General features: G+C 42.1%; 1 protein-coding gene across 14 annotated transcripts in view; it reads left to right on the top strand.

Moving 5' to 3' along the window:
- Positions 1 to 15,738, top strand: part of GTDC1 (glycosyltransferase like domain containing 1) — a 392,925-nt gene extending 377,187 nt beyond the window's left edge. For 6 of the 14 annotated variants that reach the window (XM_038565123.1, XM_038565116.1, XM_038565119.1 and 3 more), the window contains 4 exons: positions 2,593 to 2,663; positions 3,369 to 3,460; positions 10,550 to 10,735; positions 13,257 to 15,738. In XM_038565123.1, coding sequence (XP_038421051.1) covers positions 2,593 to 2,663; positions 3,369 to 3,460; positions 10,550 to 10,735; positions 13,257 to 13,283 — 376 coding nt within the window. In that variant the 3' untranslated portion in view covers positions 13,284 to 15,738. Of the gene's footprint in view, positions 1 to 2,592; positions 2,664 to 3,368; positions 3,461 to 8,822; positions 9,945 to 10,549; positions 10,736 to 13,256 lie in introns of those variants that run through there. The other 8 variants (XM_038565129.1, XM_038565124.1, XM_038565128.1 and 5 more) reach the window with 4 other exon arrangements.
- Positions 15,739 to 19,711: the final 3,973 nt, after the last annotated feature.

Raw genomic sequence — 19,711 nt, 5'->3', positions numbered from 1 at the left:
ATGACAACATTAGCATTTCCACTTAATTAAAAACACCCTTAAAGCAGCAATGTTTTAATCACTCCATTTTATTTACTCTCCTCCGGTGTCACTTATAATTGTAACTTTTTATTTTTTAATAATGAGGGATTTTTTTTTTCTCCTTGCATCACACAAAAAAGTGCTGTCGATAATTAGCAGTCTTCTGTTATTAGTAGACTCAGGTGTCACAACTGTGTCTCATCCTCATTACAGTAAAAAATTTCACCTATCAGATTCATTATTGCTAGATAATGCGACTGAGAGCCTTTGCAGGCCCTCCAGAAAAGTAATTCAGCCAAGCAAAATTATCAGCTAATTATATTTAGAATCAAAAGCCCAACAACTATTTGCAGATAAATTGTATGAATTGAAGTGAATAGATCTGAATATTAAGATTCATAGATTTAGCAGATGATTTGTTAATTGGAATAAAAAGGTCATTTGCTAGTCATTTTAACAATAGATCAATTGGAACCCTATTTATTATTTAACTGGTAGTGCATAAGAATTGAAATGGTGAATAATTGTATTATTGTCATGAGATGATCATTTTCTTCAAAATAGCAAAACATGAGAAACTTATGGCAGTGAGTTTTATAAATTTCTTTAAAAATATTATGGCCTATTTAATGTATTTTAAAACATAGTTCTGATCTAAATAATCTGTATAATAAGGCTTAGTATTTAACAAGTCAAAATTATACCAAAAGTGGTGGCTGGCTTTTTTTTTTTTTTCCTTGATGAATTAGAAATATAACCACAAATAAGATAATTTGCAAATAAAAGTCAAAATCCAAAATTTGTCATTTTCTTCTTCCTAAATCAAATAATGCCATTCCTATCTTACTGTATTTTAATTAGCAGAGGTGTTTTGGAAGTGGCATGGTACATGCTCATACGATGACTCAAAATGTAACTTGGCCTGCAGTTTTCTTTCGGGGAACAGAACACTCTAATTCAAATCCATTATTAAAAAGCAGATAACATGTGCACTTTTCTGAAATGTCTGTGACTTCACTCTTTTGATTTTATGTAATTATAAGAGCATGTTCATATGTATTTACTTTTCGATTGGCACAGCATTTTAAAACTGAGTGTCTTCAGAAAAGTGCGTATTTTCTTTTAGTTCATAAAGAATATCACTGGTTTATGTGCTCAGAACTTTAGTGAATGTTTTATAATGCGGTCACAGTGCAGTTTATAGCTGTGCTTGGGATAAGAATTTCTATGCATACCCTATGTATGCGGAGGAAAAAAATATTAGGTATTTATTAGATGTTGAGATTTCGAGATTAGTTTAGATTTTGAGATTAATAATTGGTAACTAGATCCCGTGCCTTTTCACTGTGTTATCTTGTATAACTTCTATCAGTTCTCAAGCAAAACTTTGAACTCAGTATTTTTCCAAAGTTTGCAGCTCAAAGTAAATACTTTTCATTTAAACTAATTTCAGTCAACATAATAAAATAGGGAAAACATCACCCACTTAAAAACAGCTTAAATTGCATGTGCTTTGTCACTGTAAACAAACAAGGTAAACATTGACATAACTTCAAATTATTCTTGGGTTGAAAAAAATCTGCAGTTCAAAATAAAATTCCGCCTTTGGTCAACATTTTGGATGCAATTCAAAGTTTCTCATAAAATAAACATATTTTAAGGAGTGCTTTGAATTTCACTGTGTAATTTCTAGCCAACAGAAATTACAGTGGTATCTTTAAGGTTTATTATATGTCAGATCAATAGCCATTATGCAGGGCTAACAACCTTCCAGATGCAATTCCTTCCCAATGCTTAACCCTTACTACTATGACATGAAAACAAACAAACAAACAAACTTCCCATAGGTGTCCCTTGGGGAAATCCTCTCGCAAAGTGAAACTTTCTTGTTTATTATTTGTTTAATAATAAAAGTATTTTTGGCTGATAAAGTGGAAAATAAGCTGAATTTTTGGGAAGAAAGCGAAATGTTCATTAAGGTAACCTTCATGAGAATTTTCAGTAAAAGGGTTGGAATAGTTTTGCATTCTGCAAAAACACAAATTATTTTGAAGCATGAGCTTAAAATGAGAATGCCCCATCACAACAGATTGTAAATTTTTTTCTGATGTTTTTAAAAGTGCCTCGATCATTTCTGCGACTAGAATGTTAAAGTTAAGTATTTGCTATTTTATTTAAACATTTTTGAAAAATGAACATTCTGGGGCTTTGCAGCATTATTAAGAAAAGCTGTCCATACTTTACCATGTTGTTACATGTGTTTATCTGCTGATTATAAAATGTGTTAAACAGTATTTTAAAAACAACAAAAAAAATGCAGAGCTGCGCTTTGATTAATTCAGTGAACAAAACATATGCTGCTGGTTCTGTTCTATGAAATTCATATATGATCAATAAAATCTTTTAAAAGAGCAACTCTGGCTGTAAGGCTTGTACTGCCGACCATGTTTTTCGTCCCAGTTAACTCAGGGCTCAATACTGTTAACTTAAGCAAACAAAACCACTTTCTGGCTATGATAGCAATAATGTCTTTTTAATATTTTTTTTATCTTCTTTCTAAAATTCCTTTAGGCTGGAAGCTGTCTATTGTGGTTGTTACCCACTTTGTCCCAAAGATTTGGTTTATCCCGAAATATTTCCAGGTAGCTGCTTTAATGTACTTTTCATCTTTGTTGAGATTTAATACATGATTCATGCTAAATTAGAAAGTTTGAAAATAAACTTAGGCAGGAGCAATTGTTTATTTGGCAAGTCAACATGTTAGTGTTAAGGAAAATTTTATGTGTTTTAATACATTAGAGTAAGCTTATATTTACCATCTGTTCTTTTAAGATAACAAAAAAGCAAGTTTTCAAATAGCATTCTTCATTGTTAGCATACACATCCCATAATGATGGATTTTTATAAGCAGGTCAGTGTTGCTGCAATTGCTTGCAGATTTTTTTTAATGATATACACAGAGAAAAATCAAGGACTGGAAGTCACACCAAATTATTTAAACAATTGACTAGTTAATAATATGCAACTGTTGTTACAGGGTACATACGGCTATAGTACCAGTTCTTTGAAAAAAATTCTCATCACTAAATATATCACATATGCATTGTGTTACATTAGAATAATGTATTTTAATCACCCAAAGGAGATGTCTAAACAGCACAACTACACAGTCTTATTTAGCATTAAACATCCTTGTGAGCTGAGGTAACCTTATAAAATCATGCTTAAATAATGTAAAACACGAGGCAGCACAGAGCAATATGCATTTTTAATTAGTAAAGTGACTAATATCGAGTGTGTGCTTTGAGGTTTTTGTTTCATTAAAAATGTATCTGTTTTTCCTGCAGCTGAATATCTGTATTCTACACCTGAACAGCTTTCAAAAAGGCTCCAGAATTTCTGCAAGAGACCAGATATTATAAGAAAACATCTTTATAAGGTAGATATTGAGGCGAGATTTACGTGGTATAAATGCCATATTGAAGTACAAAGAAAAATCTTTAAAAAAAAAACATTTAATTAACATACTAATGTTTAAAGGAAACATGCTAGGGAGGGATATTAGTTGTTACACTAACAAGGATTAATTAAACTGGATGCCAGTTGTATTAACCTAGGTCTTATGAAATACGTGCACTTAATGCATGGTACATGCTTTTTTTTTTAATTTATTGTTTTCTAAGATGACTGTCCTTTACATTTAGCCCCAAGAGGCTTATAAAAATGAACCTAGATTAATGTAACTCATTAGTTTAAAAGGAAGTAAAGGAAAGATTCCACAATTATACTAATGAGGATAAGCCTTTCTTCCCATCATAATGAAATCTTCAGGCCTCAAAAATTCAGGTGAATGACATCCGTGAAGTTTGGTGTTCATTTTTTAACTACTTTGAAGATGATCTTCAGGAATCAAATGCTTCCCTTGTCCAGTTTAATAAAATGACCGAAAAATCCTCAGTTTGTTTGGAATGAGACAGCCAGTCTCCTCTCTGAATGGCAAAGGCAAGAGGAGAATAGTTTAAATAGCATCATCAGGCAGTCCCCTCATTCATTATCTTTTTTTTCCCTTGTTTGAATCAAGAATTTTACATTGTTGAAATCACAACACAAAGAGGCCCTGCTTAAAGTCTAAGTAATTGAACTGGGATAAATCTGCTTTACGACTTTGGAAGGTGGCTCTAGGCCATGAGTAATATACCTTGTTATATTCTTTGAATGTAGCGTCTTCATTTTACATAAATTCAGTACAGTTTACAATCTAGCAGTTTTATAATCCAGTATATTTTAATTTTCCTGTGTTAATGTATAACCTTCCTCCATGAAATACAGTTTGCTGGCCTTTTTTTCTCCCCTTTCCCTTTTCATGGCCTAAAATACATATTTACATAGCGATACATCAAAACAGGACTTTGTTTCTGCAGGAAACAGTTAAACTTCAAGAAAACGGGAGAGAACCAAAAATGCAATTTAACACCCAATTTCAAGCTCATTATCTTTCATTGTCTATTAACTTGGCAATGGTTCAGAAGGTAGCTCATAATAGTTTAAAATGCTGACTGAACAGTTCCGGGCTCCAGTATTAGTCCTTGAGTCAATACGATTGTACCGTATACAGGGGAAGCTTCACAGACAAAACAGTCTTCCAAGCTTTACATCCAGATTTCCTCGTTTGGGAAGTTCACTAGTGCTCTGGTTTGTATAAAATGTGAATCGAGTCGTTTTCCACGTGACAGGCTATGGAAAGGTGCAGACGATGGAAATCAGAGAAACAGAATAATAAGTATCTATGCAAATGGCTTCATTTTCTGTATATGACACAAGGATCTTGTCAGTGAGCTCACCATCAAGTCACTGATTCTGTTCTTCCCTCCTGGTGAATTTTTGGGGTAGTTTGGTTTGTTTTTTAGTTTTATTGAGACACAACTGGCAGCACTGTGTCAGCTTACAACGTACAGAATAATGACTTGTCCACATACTGTGGACTGGTTACCAACATCAGCTTAATTACCATCCATCATCTTGTATAGATACAAAAAAAAGAAAGAAAAGAAAGAAAGGAAAGAGAAAGAAAGAAAGAAAGAAAGAAAGAAAGAAAGAAAGAAAGACGAAAAAGAAAAAGAAAGAAAGAAGAGGAAGGAAGGAAAGAAAAAAAAGAAAGAAAGAAAGAAAGAAAAGAAAAAGGAAAGAAAAAAGAAAGAAGAAAGAAGAAAGAAAGAAAGAAAGAAAGAAAGAAAGAAAGAAAGAAAGAAAGAAAGAAACTAAGAAAGAAAGAAAGAAAATGTTTTTTTTTTTCTTGCAGTGGGACTGGTGAGGTATTCATAATGATATTTCCACTATCCAAATTTATCAGTTTTTAACTTTGCTTCAGGTTAGGCCTCCTCATCTCTGTTAGCGTTCGTGGACAAGTTTTTAACCATTTCAGAAGTTACTGCAACAAGTTGCCTTGAGTCACAAAAGAAAACAGACCTCTGGTTGAAATATTTTAATGCAGCTACTTCATAACATGGCTGTAATTATTTATTTGACAGAAATAAATAGAAAAACTATTTTGGAGAAACTCTGAAACAATGTCAGCTTAGTGGTGATGCTGTCACTGTATCAAATTATGCCTCATACCCCTTAAAAGCTAACCTATGCCTTAAATGTTATTTCATACTACTACTTTTCACACATGTTTGGTCTGTACATCTTAAAGTGCTCCATCTCAAAGTTTTATAAATCAGAATTTTATGCATAAGCATTTATAAGAATTCATATGCATGATTCTGTTTTATGTATTTTTCTACCGTGGATTTTTTTTTTCTATAAATCTGTTACAGACTCTCAGATGTGTCCTCATATATAGATCATGATGATACTGTATCTAAATATTAGTCTTAAAATTAATGAATTAGTCCAAAAATTATAAGTAATCTAGCTTTAGGAAGCATTCGTCCAGAGAAACTGATGACAACCATAGGAAAGGCCACAGGGTTATTGTAATATGGTTATTGTAATAGGATTTAGAGCCAAAACAGAAAGAGAATGCTTTCTAAAACTTTGTAAATAAGGCATAATAAGCTATGATATTTTTCCACCTTATGTTTTATAAATATACACATTTTCAGGTAACATTTGCCTTCACTAAATACAAGAGAACTAACCCCCACCCCCACCCTAAAGCAGTATTTTCCTCACTTTTCTTATGCAATGGAAGAGTCCTTTGTGTGTACTGTTAACGAGAATGTTGGGGGTTTTTTTTAGACTTATTCCATTGGACAGTGCTGTTTTGCTTTTATAAAACATATGCTTCTAAGATCTAAAAGGATAGAATGTCACTGAATTCTTTAATTTGCTCCTTTTACATTTTTACACCTTACTCTCTTTTTTTGTCAAAAGTTTACATTTTAAAATCATCTCAACTGCTTTTCACATAGGGTTCACTTTAGGATAGGATTTTTCATATGGATTCACACTTAGAAATTTAATGACTAGAATAAGGCTACTAACACTTGGCTTTCTTCTCACATGAGACATTATACTTTCAATATGAGTGAGAGTTTGGGGCTATAACTTGAAGCAGGATTGGAAACAGAATGCTAGTAACTGAAAAGCAGAAACAGAATTGGATACTTTTTTTTTTTTCTTAAAGTGACTCTTCTACTACAGAACACTGTTGCCCGTGACTTCTCACCTGAAAAGGTTTCACATTTGAAATGTTTAAATTCCTCACATGCATGCAAGTATGTTTTCCCCCTCTCTCTCTCTCTCTCTCTCTCTCTCTCCATCTCTCTCTCTCTCTCCCACACACACACACACACACACACACACACACACATTTTTTAAGATCTTTCGTAAGAGAAATCCAGTGCATGCAGAAATTAAATGTTTCTTAATCATTTTAAAAAAATCAGAAACCCTTTCCTTAATTTAAAAAAATCTAACCATTTCTTTCAAAAGTTTTCATCGAAGTTTAGTCACTGACTACAGCTTTCTCGTACTTTCAAGACACTTCCCTTTCTGAGTAGGTCAGACACACTGGCCACATACTTGTCACAACAGATCCAAAACAAGGTTTCATTTCATCCACGACAGGGAGCTTTCTGCGACTCCCAAACCTAACTTGAACACACGATTCTAGAAGTAACCATAAAATAATTAGCCACGGAATGACTTCTTACACTAACAGTACTTTTTCCCTTTTCCAGCCCACGTAAGTCTAACACCACGAAGTTGTCTTTTTGCTTCATTTTTACTATGGGAATTTACTTACTCAGAATTCCCAACAACTTTTTGAGAGTACCTGAGGTTTCTATAAACTTCTCATTGTTATTGGTTAAAATGTTTTAGAGAAAAAAAAATGATGGACATGATCTTGTTACCAGCACTGAAGAGAGCACAGGGCACAAATGGGGCACTTGAATAAAGTGAATACCGCCCAGACTAATGAGATAGACCTTCATTCCCGTCCTATTCCATTTACTTTTATTTACAAATCGAGCAATATTTTGTGTTAGAGAGAGAGAGAGAGAGAGAAAGATGCATTCGCTCTTGTGCTTCTGAGAGACCTGTAGTTTCTTAAGATTTTTCAGATGATAAGCGCTGATTTTTTTTCTGCTCTCCTCTTCAAGTTCCTCAACATTCTAGAAACCTTCATAACCTGCTCTTAATTGGAGGACAGAAGAATCTTCAGAGTTCTGCCTCAAAATGATTCCAAACAATGATTAAGCCTACAGTTCAGATCCAGTGCCCAGAAAAGCCATTTGTGGTTGTCTTAATTATATCAGGCTCTATCTCCCCGAACCACAGCCAAGCTACTTTGTTTCCTACGTGAGGCTGGTCACTTTTTAGTCCCCTTTTAATTTGAGCTTATACTCTAGATGTCAAGAAGGTGTTGCTCACTTGTATTAACACCCCTCCAACGTCATGACTTTTTTCCTTAAAAACGAAAACTTGAAAGCTTGTGACATTTTTTAGAACTTCTAGAAATCTCTCAACTGCACCAGCACAATTTAAGGCAGCTTCTCAACCTCTCTCTCCCTCGCTCTCTCCCTCCTCCTTGGTCTTCTCCCCCTCTCTTTCTTCACTTCCTTCTGTGATTTTATTTGGTTTGGTTTTCCTTTGATTTGTCTAAGCAAAACAAAAGCAAAACAACCTTTAGCACAATGGATATATTTTGGATGATCAAGATCATCCAAGTTAGAGGCTTTGGCGTCTTGTCCTCCTCTGCTACTCATTTGCAGCCTGGCTCTAGGTGAACTTCTAAACCTCTCTATATGATTCATCTGTCAACCCGGAGGAATTCCCCCCCCCCCCAAATTCTTAATAGCATCCCCCCCCCGAGGTACTGCTATAATGAAATAATAAATATAAACCTGTTGGTAATCTCGAAGTGCTTTCTACACGTAACAGTAAAGGCATTTCTCTGGTGCCTTAACCACTTAAAAGTAAGATTCGCATCGGCCAAAACATGGGTTAAGAGTGTTGTGTATCTTGTGTTTATGAAAGTGAAAAGTTGGATGATAAACTCGGAATAGCCGCCGCCCAATGACATAAACCAGGGAATATGTGTGCAGTGGAAGGCACCCATTTGCGAAAAATCGGGAGCCTTCCCCTACGGTGGAGAATACAGTTCCACTTTACACCAATCAGAAACTGGGATTTCCCGGGTTGATGAAACTCGAGAACCATTTACTTGGTGGCTTTTTGAAACCTAATTGACGTAAGTTATGCAAATTTGCAATATGAATTTTGAGCATGCTTTAGTCTTTGGGTTGTTAATGCTCCTTCCTTGCTTTCTCTTCTCTCCCTCCCCCTCGCAGGGCGAAACGACTCCTTTCTCCTGGGCAGCCCTACATGGGAAATTCAGGTCTCTGCTTACAACAGAACCTAGGGAAGATTTGTGACAGATGGGGCTAAGTCACAAACTTGCAGCCTAAGGCGGAATCTGTAGAACTTTCCAGAGTGTGCCCATATTTACCTGATCAGAGAGAAAAGAAAATCTGCAGAGGAAGCTGAGCCTGGCTGCTTGTCATAGCTGACACAGAGCCATCTGCCACAAACCTGTGGCGGCTTCAGATCTCCCATCCCTGCCACCACCCCAACTCAAATTAAATACAGATTCCCAGAGACGTTATGATGGTTACACATGTCCTCGGCATCACATGGAGGAGACTGTTCAAAAAAAAAAAAATATGTGGCCTGTTGTATAACCGCACTCATGTATCCCATATGTGGTGCCACATTGAATTTCCGGTTGAATCCGTTTTTATCCTTTGTACTGGATGACATGGTGCCTGAATTCTTTCTTTCTGCCGACGCGATGGCAGCCAAACTGCAGCTTCAAAAGCTCGCGCTTGGCTGGGTTTCTGCCCAGGTTGCCAGGTTGTCGTGGAGCCTCCTGGTGTCCTCGCTGGGCCGGGGCGTGAGCGGGGGCCGGGGGGCTCGAGCACGGTCATCCCAGCGAAGGGACGATGCTCCGGCACCAGGGGGCTGTAAGTGAGGGTCTTGATAAGGGACCCGGCAGGTAGTCCCATGACTCACTGAGTCTCACTGGCATCTCACGGATTTAAAGTTGCGAGATAAACAGCTGTCATTCGGACAAACATGGGAAACACACTCGGTGGGGCCACCTCGCCCAGAAAATGAACACTGAGATACTTGCTTTAATTTTTTATTTTAATTTTTTTCCTCCCCCCCCCCCCGCCGCCCCCGGGGATAAAAAAACCCAGAGAAATCAAAATACCTCTACCAAAGCAATGATTTTGATATAAAGGTTCCCTCAAAAATATTTGCATCCAGCTACAAATATAATCTTTTCAAGATAAATCACTTGTGATTCCAATAGTCAAGCTGCTGTATTTGTTGATATAAAGATGTTTTTGGAACAGCTAGATTGTAAAATAAATTTTTAATAAAGTGCCTACTGCAATTTTTAATTAGCATATCTCATTTATGTGTAAGAGTGTACATGTCTCTGTATGTTTCTCACCGAACGCTCTCTCCTTGTGTCAGAGACAGCGAATACAATTGTCTCTTTTCCGGATGTACGAGGATCTGTTTTGCAAATGTTTGTAAGATATTATGACATTTCCAAGATTTTCTTTGCATTCTGGAAAGCAGGAGGTAAACATTTGTAGTCATTAAGGTAAAGTCTGTTGATAAACCATCTTCTGTTTACTGACAGGTAAATTGTAACTTTCCTAGCTTTTGAAAGGAATAACTTTTATACACTGCGGAGAGTGGGGAACAGCCAGGGAGAGGAGGGAAGACAGGGGCCAAGCGCGGCCTTCTGGCTTCCAGAAGGACTGAGTGGTCTAGCAGGCATCCGAGATAGAGCAGGCGATGACTCAGAAGTCCAGTGGGGGCCCATTTGACAGGCGGCAAAATCGTCAGCAGGAAACAGATCGAGGTCAGGGAGCCAGATGGAGGCCTCAGGATAGAGGCAGTCCTGCAGGTCAAAGAAAGGAGGAATTCAGAATCCATCAGGGCCTGGGAATTTAAAAGCAGGAAGAGTAAGAAGCAGAAATAACAAGCCCTATCTTTGCAGATAGTCCTCTCCGCAAGCAGCGTGAGATCCGTAACGCGTGGTGGGACATCGCAGCACTGGCTTCGAGTCCTATCAGTTGTGGGGAAGTCACTGAACAGATTACCTCCTCACCCAAAAAACAAAGGGCTCAGGGATCATTTCAGAAGTGCCTTCCAGTCTGAGACTGGGGAACCCGGAATCTCTCAGGTGAGCTCCTTTTGAAGTGCACACGTGAAGATGTAAATATGCCTGAGAGGTTCCTAGACTCTTTGGCCAGGGTTTATCATCGAATGAGATGAACTAGACCAGTAAATTGGCCTCAGTCAGAAGAATGCCATGTCACAGTGATGTCTTCTCAAAATAATAATATAATCTCACAGCCAGGAAACGGTGTTTAGTTTACTGGGTTGTACTGTCCTGAAAATAATGGTCTCCCATTTTGTAGAAGATGTGGTTGAAAGTTACCTGTGTATGGAGGTTTTTTTCCCCGTATGCCCATGAACTCAAGTCAGCTTTTGCCTTTAGCTGTATTCCTTCTAGAATAAAAATTTACATTCAAGGTGTCCCTTCTTAAAAACTGCGCTGTCAGACTGGGTATTAGTGCACATAAACAATAAAGAGCTCCGTAAATGTGTAATTCTTAGCATTTGAAAACCTGAAGTGTGTGCGTGTCTGTGCGTCGTGCGCTCCTCAAATCCATGATACGGTGGGATGGGATGTTATTAAGTTAACCCATGTTTCATTGAAGTCACAGGATAATTGCAAATACAAGCTGACTTTTTAATTCCTATTTCCCTTACTTTGAATAAAGAGATCGAACCCTCCCATTATTTCTTATTTTGAGTATGGCGGTTGAAGATTTTGATCTTTCTTTCTTTTTTTTTTTAAACAGTCAGTTCTGTTGATTTTATTCTTTTAAAATAAATCACTAAGCCAATTTCAATTTTAATTGTTTTAAAAGTCTGCTCGTTATCAAGACCTTGGTACGGTGTCCGGAATGCTTGCCATGAACTCACCTAATCTGTGTTTCTGGCTAGGTGTTTCTGTAATAAACAGCAGGGCACCTAGCTCTTAATCTATTCACGTAAACCGTGTTGATCGGGCATGGGTCAGGAGACCTTTCTCAAAAAAAAAGCTCGTGATTTAATAAGCAGCCTTCAGATACGGCTAGGTTTCAATGCCCTGCTGTGGCTCTCAAGTCTGTAGACACGCCACATGAAGATGGCAGCAGAATCAGTAAGCCGATGGAAACTCGCAGCCGTGGAGGGCTGTACAGATTCATTTCAACACCTTGAAATGCATCTGGAAGCAAAGATTTCATTTTATGTTGAAGGTGTTAATTATATTTGATATTTTTAAAAGTAAAATCTGTTTTTGAGAAAGCATCTGCTACCCAGAAATATTATGAGCCACAATAAAATTTTCAGTTAAGTCTCAAGATACTTTCTGCGGGTGATAGAATCAGTTTTCAAATGATAGTCCTTGCTGTCTCTTAATGTTGACATATCCTATGAGTGTCATTCTTCTATTGACTATTGACAGGTATCGCCCTGAGTGCCTTTCTGTTTCAGTGGTGAATTGGGTGGTCTTTGGTATCAGACTTGATGCTTAACAATGAAGAGGGTATATTATAAACCACTGACAGGTTTCGTTTTAAAATCTGAATTGAGATATGGGACAACTAATGGCTTCTATATACCAGACCCTCCCTTCAGTGCTGTTCATTAAAATATGACTGGGAAAGTCTAAAAACACGCAAATAATTCTACATGCTGCTCAAAGCTATGTATATTGGTGATTAAGATATAACAACAACAACAAAAACCATGGGGGTTTACACCAAATTTACAATAAATGTTAAGTCAGAGAAGTGATAGTAGAAATTATAGACACGTAACGGGGAGAGGCACATTCTCGCAGTGGCTGCTGGCTTATTTCTAGAGCGGGGTCATCCTACCCAAAGGCCATTTGTACTTTTTGAGTTTTCACATGTCTTACATGTTATTATTGGATATGTCTTCTGATAAGAGCTATAAATACTTTGGTTAGTTTTCCTACTTTGCCTTCCTTAACATTCCTTGACTCTAGACTGTTGATCTGGTCAGAAAACCATTTCCCTTCAGATGGTTGGAGAAACTGCCCTAACTGCCAGTTTTGCATGAGAAGACTTTCCCCTCAACCAGGAGCCCAGGACTTACCCTGAATCCTGAAACAAATCATACTTTGAAAACGGCTGACTTGATGATCCCTGGGTCCCTTTTTCCTGGGGCTACTGACCACCACTTCTCATTAATTCCTATAACGTTACAAACTCAACATGGAAAACCATAGTTCTGTAAACTCCCTTTTGAAAGATAATGAGAAGAAGATAAAGGGAGATGTTACATGAGCCAGTCTTGACATCCTGGAAAATTCAAGCTGTGTGGTGCAGCACAGAGCTGTCTGAGCTCCTAACCACACTCCCCGCCTCCCGTACTGGTGCCCGTTCCCTTTCTTCCTCAGTGACAGGGTCAGTTGCCCAACTCTGTCCTTCCTTGGAATCCATGAGAAGGAGCTTCTTCCCTCATGTTTTTGGAATTCCCTAGCTGCATAGGAGGTACGTATGACTTCAGGGAGTGGGACCCTTGCTCACCCTACAGCCCGTTTTGCTACAGTGGAATTTGGGGTCAGTGTCTTCAGGGATCCTCCTATTATCATTACCTAAGTGATTCCCTCTTCTCTCTTGCAGCTCTATGGTTATGAGTTTCAACCCTAAGACAGGATCATAATTCTTCTCATAAACGGATAGAAGGAACTGATGATTCGTGGGAGATGATCTAAGAGGCTTTGTTTTACTCTCCTCAATTACTGCATTTAAACAGTGGACCTAAGGTGATGTGCTGGAAGCCACTTCTGGGAATGCTTGTGTGATACCTTTCTCCAAGAAGTTGAAATCCTTTATATTTAAAAATTTAATATTTCCATTATTTCCCCAATGAGAAAACCAAGGGATCCTATAATGGCACACTTAGGAGCCAGACTATGTTGTAGAAACAGAGACTTGTTGTATAAGCCTCCCTCCCATGGGAGATAATGTCCCCGTCACCCGTGTGTCTTTCAGGAAGCACCAAGGTCAGTGAGCATGACTGCTGGACCCCTAGGCAAGGGAGTGCGGAGGGTAGCAGGGGGATGCTTCATGACCCACATGGCTGGTCTTAAAAAGAGGCATGAGAGACCATGCCGTGAGGCCAATGTTTTAAGTGTCTGGATTATTACTATTATTGCACAGGCCTCAACAGCCACCATGGGCCTGCCACTCCCTGTGGTCTTTCCACTCAGCTGCCCTTATACCCGTAACTTTCCTGGCCCTCCTGGTCAGCATTTGTTTTTGAAGCCTGTGGGGAGACTGAGGCCCTAACAAGAAGCCGAGTTGCCGTGGCTCCCGTGCCAGTAGAGGCAGGTCTAGAACAACCTCGGGCAGAAGTCAGTCCAATTGGTCGAGACCACCATCCCTTAAAGGAGGAGAAGAGGCAAAGCTCTCTCTCCACCCTCTTCCCCTCTTTCCTCCTCCTGCTGCCCTTACCAGCAGAGGGAATGTGGATTAATCAGTTGCCAGGACCTGTCCATAGACTGGTTTTGTGTCACTCGTGGTCGCATTTGTATTCCAAGTGGCCACAAGGGGAAGAATGTACAAGAATCCATTCCCGGTACTGAAAATCTCAGACTGTGGCACGTGCAAGCCTTCGGACAGCCGAACCTTCCCTGTGGCCTTTGATGACATACGGCGGTGACGGTCCTCCACGCATCGAAGGCTGGCCCTTCGTGCGGCCCCCACGATCTCACCGGTTGCAAAGGGCCGAGGACAGAGGGAGCAGGTGCATGGGCCGCAGGAGCACCTTTACTTGTGAAGCAAAGGAGTGCTTCCTCTCATCCCAAATAGATAACCCAGAAATTACATCCTGAAACTTATTTCCCCGGAAAGAAAAGGAAGGGGAGGGATAACTGCAAAAGAAGATCCTTCTAATATGGTATTAGACTGTAATTCATAGGGAAATTTATGCCTGAGATATGAATTTCTGAAAATAGGGGTTTTTTTTCAAAGGAAACACTGACACATCCTTAATTATAGAGTAATAAATACCAATGGTATATTATCTTCTGATATTTCCTTACACAGATCTCAAAGCATGCAGCTGTTTTTGAAAACTGATAATCAAGTACAATATCAGTATATCACATCTTGTGCTTACAACACACCCTTCAACCAGACAACCTCACGGAGCCCGAAACAGTGAGTCCGGGGCTGCTCATAGCACAAGCCTAACTGAACCAATTAGCCTCGAATCGTAACGTTAAGAATCACAGTCGCACCGAGGTGCCTGTCCTTGCCAGGAAAAGGCAAAGCGCATGCCAAGGGAAAAAGCCTCTGCTTCAGGATCATGGAGGCAGCTCTCAAAAGCCAGCATAACTTAATGATCAATCAGAAAAATCTAGAGCAGTAACTCCTTAAGTGAAGGATACATAAAAACTGTACAAAGCATTAATAGTGCATGGGGAGGTAGAACAGGATTTTATCAGAAAGTATGAGGCTCTTAGAAAGCTCCATGGGCTGCTTCCAATCCAGGCAGCAAAAGACAGACAAACATGGTCAAAGAAAAGTACGTGGACAAACGCGGGGGGCAGGAGAGGAAATGAAGGTTACACAAGGCCAATGTGATTCAGAAGGAAAGGGAGGGAGGAAAGCCGAAGGAGCCAGCTGCAATTACTAAATGTTACATTAGCAAGAGCTGAAATTGAGAGGGGGAGGTCTGGGTATTTTACTAAGTGGATTAACGTCCTCTTCTTTGGGTGTCTGAAGTTGCAGATTTTAATTTATTTGGTGCAGGGTTTTATTGTGAAACTCTTAATGGGGTGGAGGGATAAACAGGGACAATTATAAACAGAGAGTAGGAAAGGGGAACATGAAATGGTGTTTTTTTTCTTTTTTTAATAAATTCAACTAAAATAAACACAGGGTTTGAAGCTATGGACAAAGGTAAATAGTCAACAAAATATTTATTTAGTTGACTGTGATAGCACTCAAAGGAGAATTAGAGGTACCTACAAAAAAAAAAAAAAAAACCAAGAGGACAAAACGCCCCCTGAAATGTGTCAAGCCAAGGATTTTCAGTGGCTTAGGGGCTCTCCTTTCTCCACCCGTTTAAAAAAATAAATCATAACTTCGGCATTTAGAAACCTAGTCATGAACATCATTTATTAATATAAACTTAATCCTGTGCTGTTCTTTGGTGGGTGGTAAAAACATGAACTAAACAACTGGCCTAAAACACGATGATTCTCTCAAATGCTGGGAAGCTATAAGGAAAGAGAAACTCCGGCTGTGTATGCTCTTTCACCTTCTTTATTTTACTGGAAGGATAAAGTCAAAAGGTGGGGAGGGCAGAGCCAAAGCACATGAGGCCTAGAAGAAGCTTGCAGGAGATTTTTAAAGTTTTCCTAATCGTGTACCAGAAGAGGAGATGGGCTTGGGACCTAGTGTGATTTCTATCCTTTTTTGACTCTGCTAAACTACTAACTACCACTTCTGGGGAAGGTGGGAAATAAGGAAGGTTCTGTGCTTTCTGCAACTGAAGAGACCAGGGCAGAAACTTAACCGTGTCCCCACCCTGAGGGTAACTGTCCTGTGGCTGGCAACCAGTCCCCCAAAATTCTGGGTTCAAGCATTTGAGGGGCTGATAACATTAGGAATCATTTAAACTGAAGGTATGGATCAGCAGGTATTTATTTGAGAATCACTGACATGCAGCTCTGGAGCTTGAGCGCAGAGAGCGTTATTTGGGGTGTGGGCAAATCACCTCTCTGGAACCACATGAAAAGACACTTTGAAAAGAATTGTAGAATGCTGGGGGGTGGGGGGGTGGGAATGACCCTGGCGAAAAATACGAATGAAAAAAAAAATGGAAAAATATCCTCTACAGAGAGGAAGATGCATAAGATGACCCAACAAGGTGGCCTTGTTGCCTTCCACCTGCTGCATCAATTCTATCAGTAAACAGATTCCCAACAAGGAGGCGAAGGTCCATGTCTAAAGGTAACGCAACAACCGGAGGGAAGAAACACAGAAGAGGACCTGGCGGTGGGACAGGGTGGCCCCCAGAGGTCACCTAACTGCAGGGTCAGAAAGGGGGGGGGCGCAGAACTAGAGCTTTGTGCTGTGAGTAGATGCTGGACTCAACACTTCTCCATGGATGGAGAAGGCCGGCTGTTGCGGGGTCACCGCCGGTTCTGGGATGCTCCTTGACAGCCAAGTCCTGGAACCACACACCTCTCCCCTTTTTCCCCTGGAGCTGCAGGGCCAAGGTGGGGACCTGTGCTCTCTGGTGCTGGCTGCCTTGTTCCCTGCCTTTCAGGCGGCTTGGCTCTTCCCCTGCATTTCCCAGGCTGTGATAACAGGCCAGGAAAAAAAAAAAAAGAATCCACAAAACTGAAAAACAAAATGTGTGTGTGCGCGCGTCTGTGTGCGCGCGAGCGTAGGATTTCGGTGGAGATCGTGAATTGCAACACTCTAAGCACCAAATTTTGAGACTTAAAAAGTATGAGCAATGGAGTTTTGAGGAAGCAAGATGTGCTGGAGCAGAGTAATCACGGTCCTGGGGGGGGGGGTCCCCAGGAGCTGGGCGGCAGCGCCTGTCCTGGAGCGTGCAGCTGCGAGCCGGCCCCAGGCCCCAGGCCCCAGGCCCCAGGCCCCGGGGGCGCGGCCGCCTGCACCTTCCCTTGGCACAGATGGGGGGGCCGTTCCCACCCTCGGCGCTCCGAGCGCCCCTCGGCCAAGGCCGCCAGCTGCCACACGGCAGGTGCACGCCGGTCCCGGGCTGCGGGGCCCCGCCGCTCGCTCCCCGCGCTCCGTCGGGCCGCGGCCCGGCCTGCGCTCGCCCCCCGCCCGCCCCGGCCCGCCCCGGCCCCGGGCTCCGAGCCCCGCACCGCGCCCCGCCAGCGACCCGGCCCGAGGGCCACGCGGAGGTCACCGGGTCGCCGCCCAGCGCCCGCCCCCGCCCCCGCCCCTACTCCAGCCCCCGCGCGCACCCTCGCCCCCACCCCCACCCCCGCGGCCCCGCCCGCCCCGCCCCGCCCCGCGCGCTCGCACTCCCGCGCTGCCCCGCTGGCGCCCCTGCTCCCGCCTGCCCGCCCCGACGGGCACCCAAGTGGCCTCCCCGGGTGGCCGGTCCGTCCCGGGGGAGGGGGGGCCCGTCTGTCCTCCGCGAGGACGCCCGGAGCCAGACAGGGGGACTGATCGCCGCGCCCCCTCCCCTTGCGAACGGGAAGGTCACCCGAAGCCAGAGCCCGAGGGGGGAGCCGGCCGGCCGCGGAGTGCGCCCCCGCCCCCTGCGCCCCTGCGCCCCCCGCCCTCTCCCCCTGCGCCCCCGCCCCCTGCGCCCCCTGCGCCCTCTGCGCCCCCCGCCCTCTCCCCCTGCGCCCCGGCTTGCTCCCCCTGCGCCCCCTGCATCCCCCGCCCGCTCCCCCTGCGCCCCGCCCCCTGCGCCCCCTGCGCCCCCGCCCGCTCCCCCTGCGCCCCCTGCGCCCCCGCCTCTCGCACCCCTCCCGGGACCCCCCTGGGGGTGGAGGCGGAGCCGGGAGGGGACACGGCAGGAGCGGAGTGGGCAGGAGAAGGGGCGCAAGCCCGGCTGGCCTGCGCTCACCTGCTCACTCGCATGAAGTTTCTGAGAAACCTGGCGGTGGAGCTCCGAGGGCCGCCCTCCCCTCCTCTCGGGAGCCTCCCCGCCCTGGGACGGTGCATCACTCGGGTTGATCAGGTGCAGACATTAGACTCACGTGCATAAGGGAGGGAAGTGCCCCTCGTCCCGGGCTTCGCCTATTCCAGGAGGGACGGCGTGTTTCCTGCCTGGTGCCCCCCACACACCACGCGCGCTAACGGCCCCCAGGACAGGAGCCCCTCACCTGGGGTGCTGGTGACCTGACGTGGCATCTGCCTCCCAGGATTCCCCCCCCCCCCCCCCCCGCTGCTGGAGATATTATTCGAGGTGCAGGCTTGCAAATATGAGGCGGGTGGGCGGGTTGGTTGGTTAAACTGTGAGAAAAGCAGCCCAGGGGTGCACCGAGGTCCCCGAGGTGGGCCTACAGGAGCCTCCCCTTGGAAGGCTGAACACGAGCACTTGGGAAGTGCATGGAGAACACACTGTCTGTAAACAATGATAATCAGGGCCTTGGAAAAAAAATCATAAAACTGATTGAAATATCTGATTCATTATTTATTCATCACAGCCTAACTTTGCAAATCCAGGAACAGTGTTTGAAAACCCAAGTGCCTTCTATTTTGCACATCGACTCAGCAGATGGGTCTCCCTTTCAACATGTAGCGAAAGGGTTAAAGCTGTAATTTTTTAGAAAAGTATCTCAGGAAATGACATTAAGATCTGATATATTTCCCTTTCTTTCTGGCAATAATCTGCCCCCCCCCTAGAAAAGATACACGCTTATTGATATGATGATCATGTTTCTCATTATGAGTACAAGTGTCAGAACGATTCCTGTTTGTGCAAGTGTTTTTAAAGCTGCGAGGACACTTTCACTACCATGAAAGCTGACAGCCAATGAAGGAGAACTTCTTTTAACTCCATAATAGCAGGTTACATAGTAAATGAACGCTGATGGTCAAATAACCAATTATGGTATAAATATCCGTTGTTTACAGAGAGGTGTTAAATGAGCCTGTGGAGTACAAAGGATTAGGCCCATCTCAGCTACCACTTGTTCTCCAACCTATTATGTCTTTCCTTAGGAAGGCCAGTGCCACTGTAGGTAATATGCACACAGAACATACTTCTCTATGTTGATTTTAGTTTGCTTTATTTCAATGCACACTGTTGTTTACTTTTTAAAATTTAAATAAATGTCAGCATTGTATAATTTCTATGTTAACAAAGCAGTGAGCAAAATCCCTTGTATGTTTATAAAATATTATTGTTTAATTCACATAGTTTAGAAATTCCAAATGTTGAGAATAGGAAGGAGGCCAAATACCATCTGTTTATAACTATGATGCATCGTAATATGTGTACTTTTAAAAGGAGTTTGGTCAATCATGCCACTATTTTATCTGCTCGGAATATGTTGAAGATTTAAAATGTAATTTACAGGATTACTTTTAGTGCGTTGCATCCAACTGTGAGTTGTAAAGGAATCCGT

Source organism: Canis lupus, chromosome 19 (genome assembly GCF_011100685.1).
Source record: "Canis lupus familiaris isolate Mischka breed German Shepherd chromosome 19, alternate assembly UU_Cfam_GSD_1.0, whole genome shotgun sequence".
In the NCBI taxonomy this organism is placed as follows: domain Eukaryota; kingdom Metazoa; phylum Chordata; class Mammalia; order Carnivora; family Canidae; genus Canis; species Canis lupus.
The sequence above is the reverse complement of the archived record's forward strand: the minus strand, read 5'-3'. Positions and strand labels throughout refer to the sequence as shown.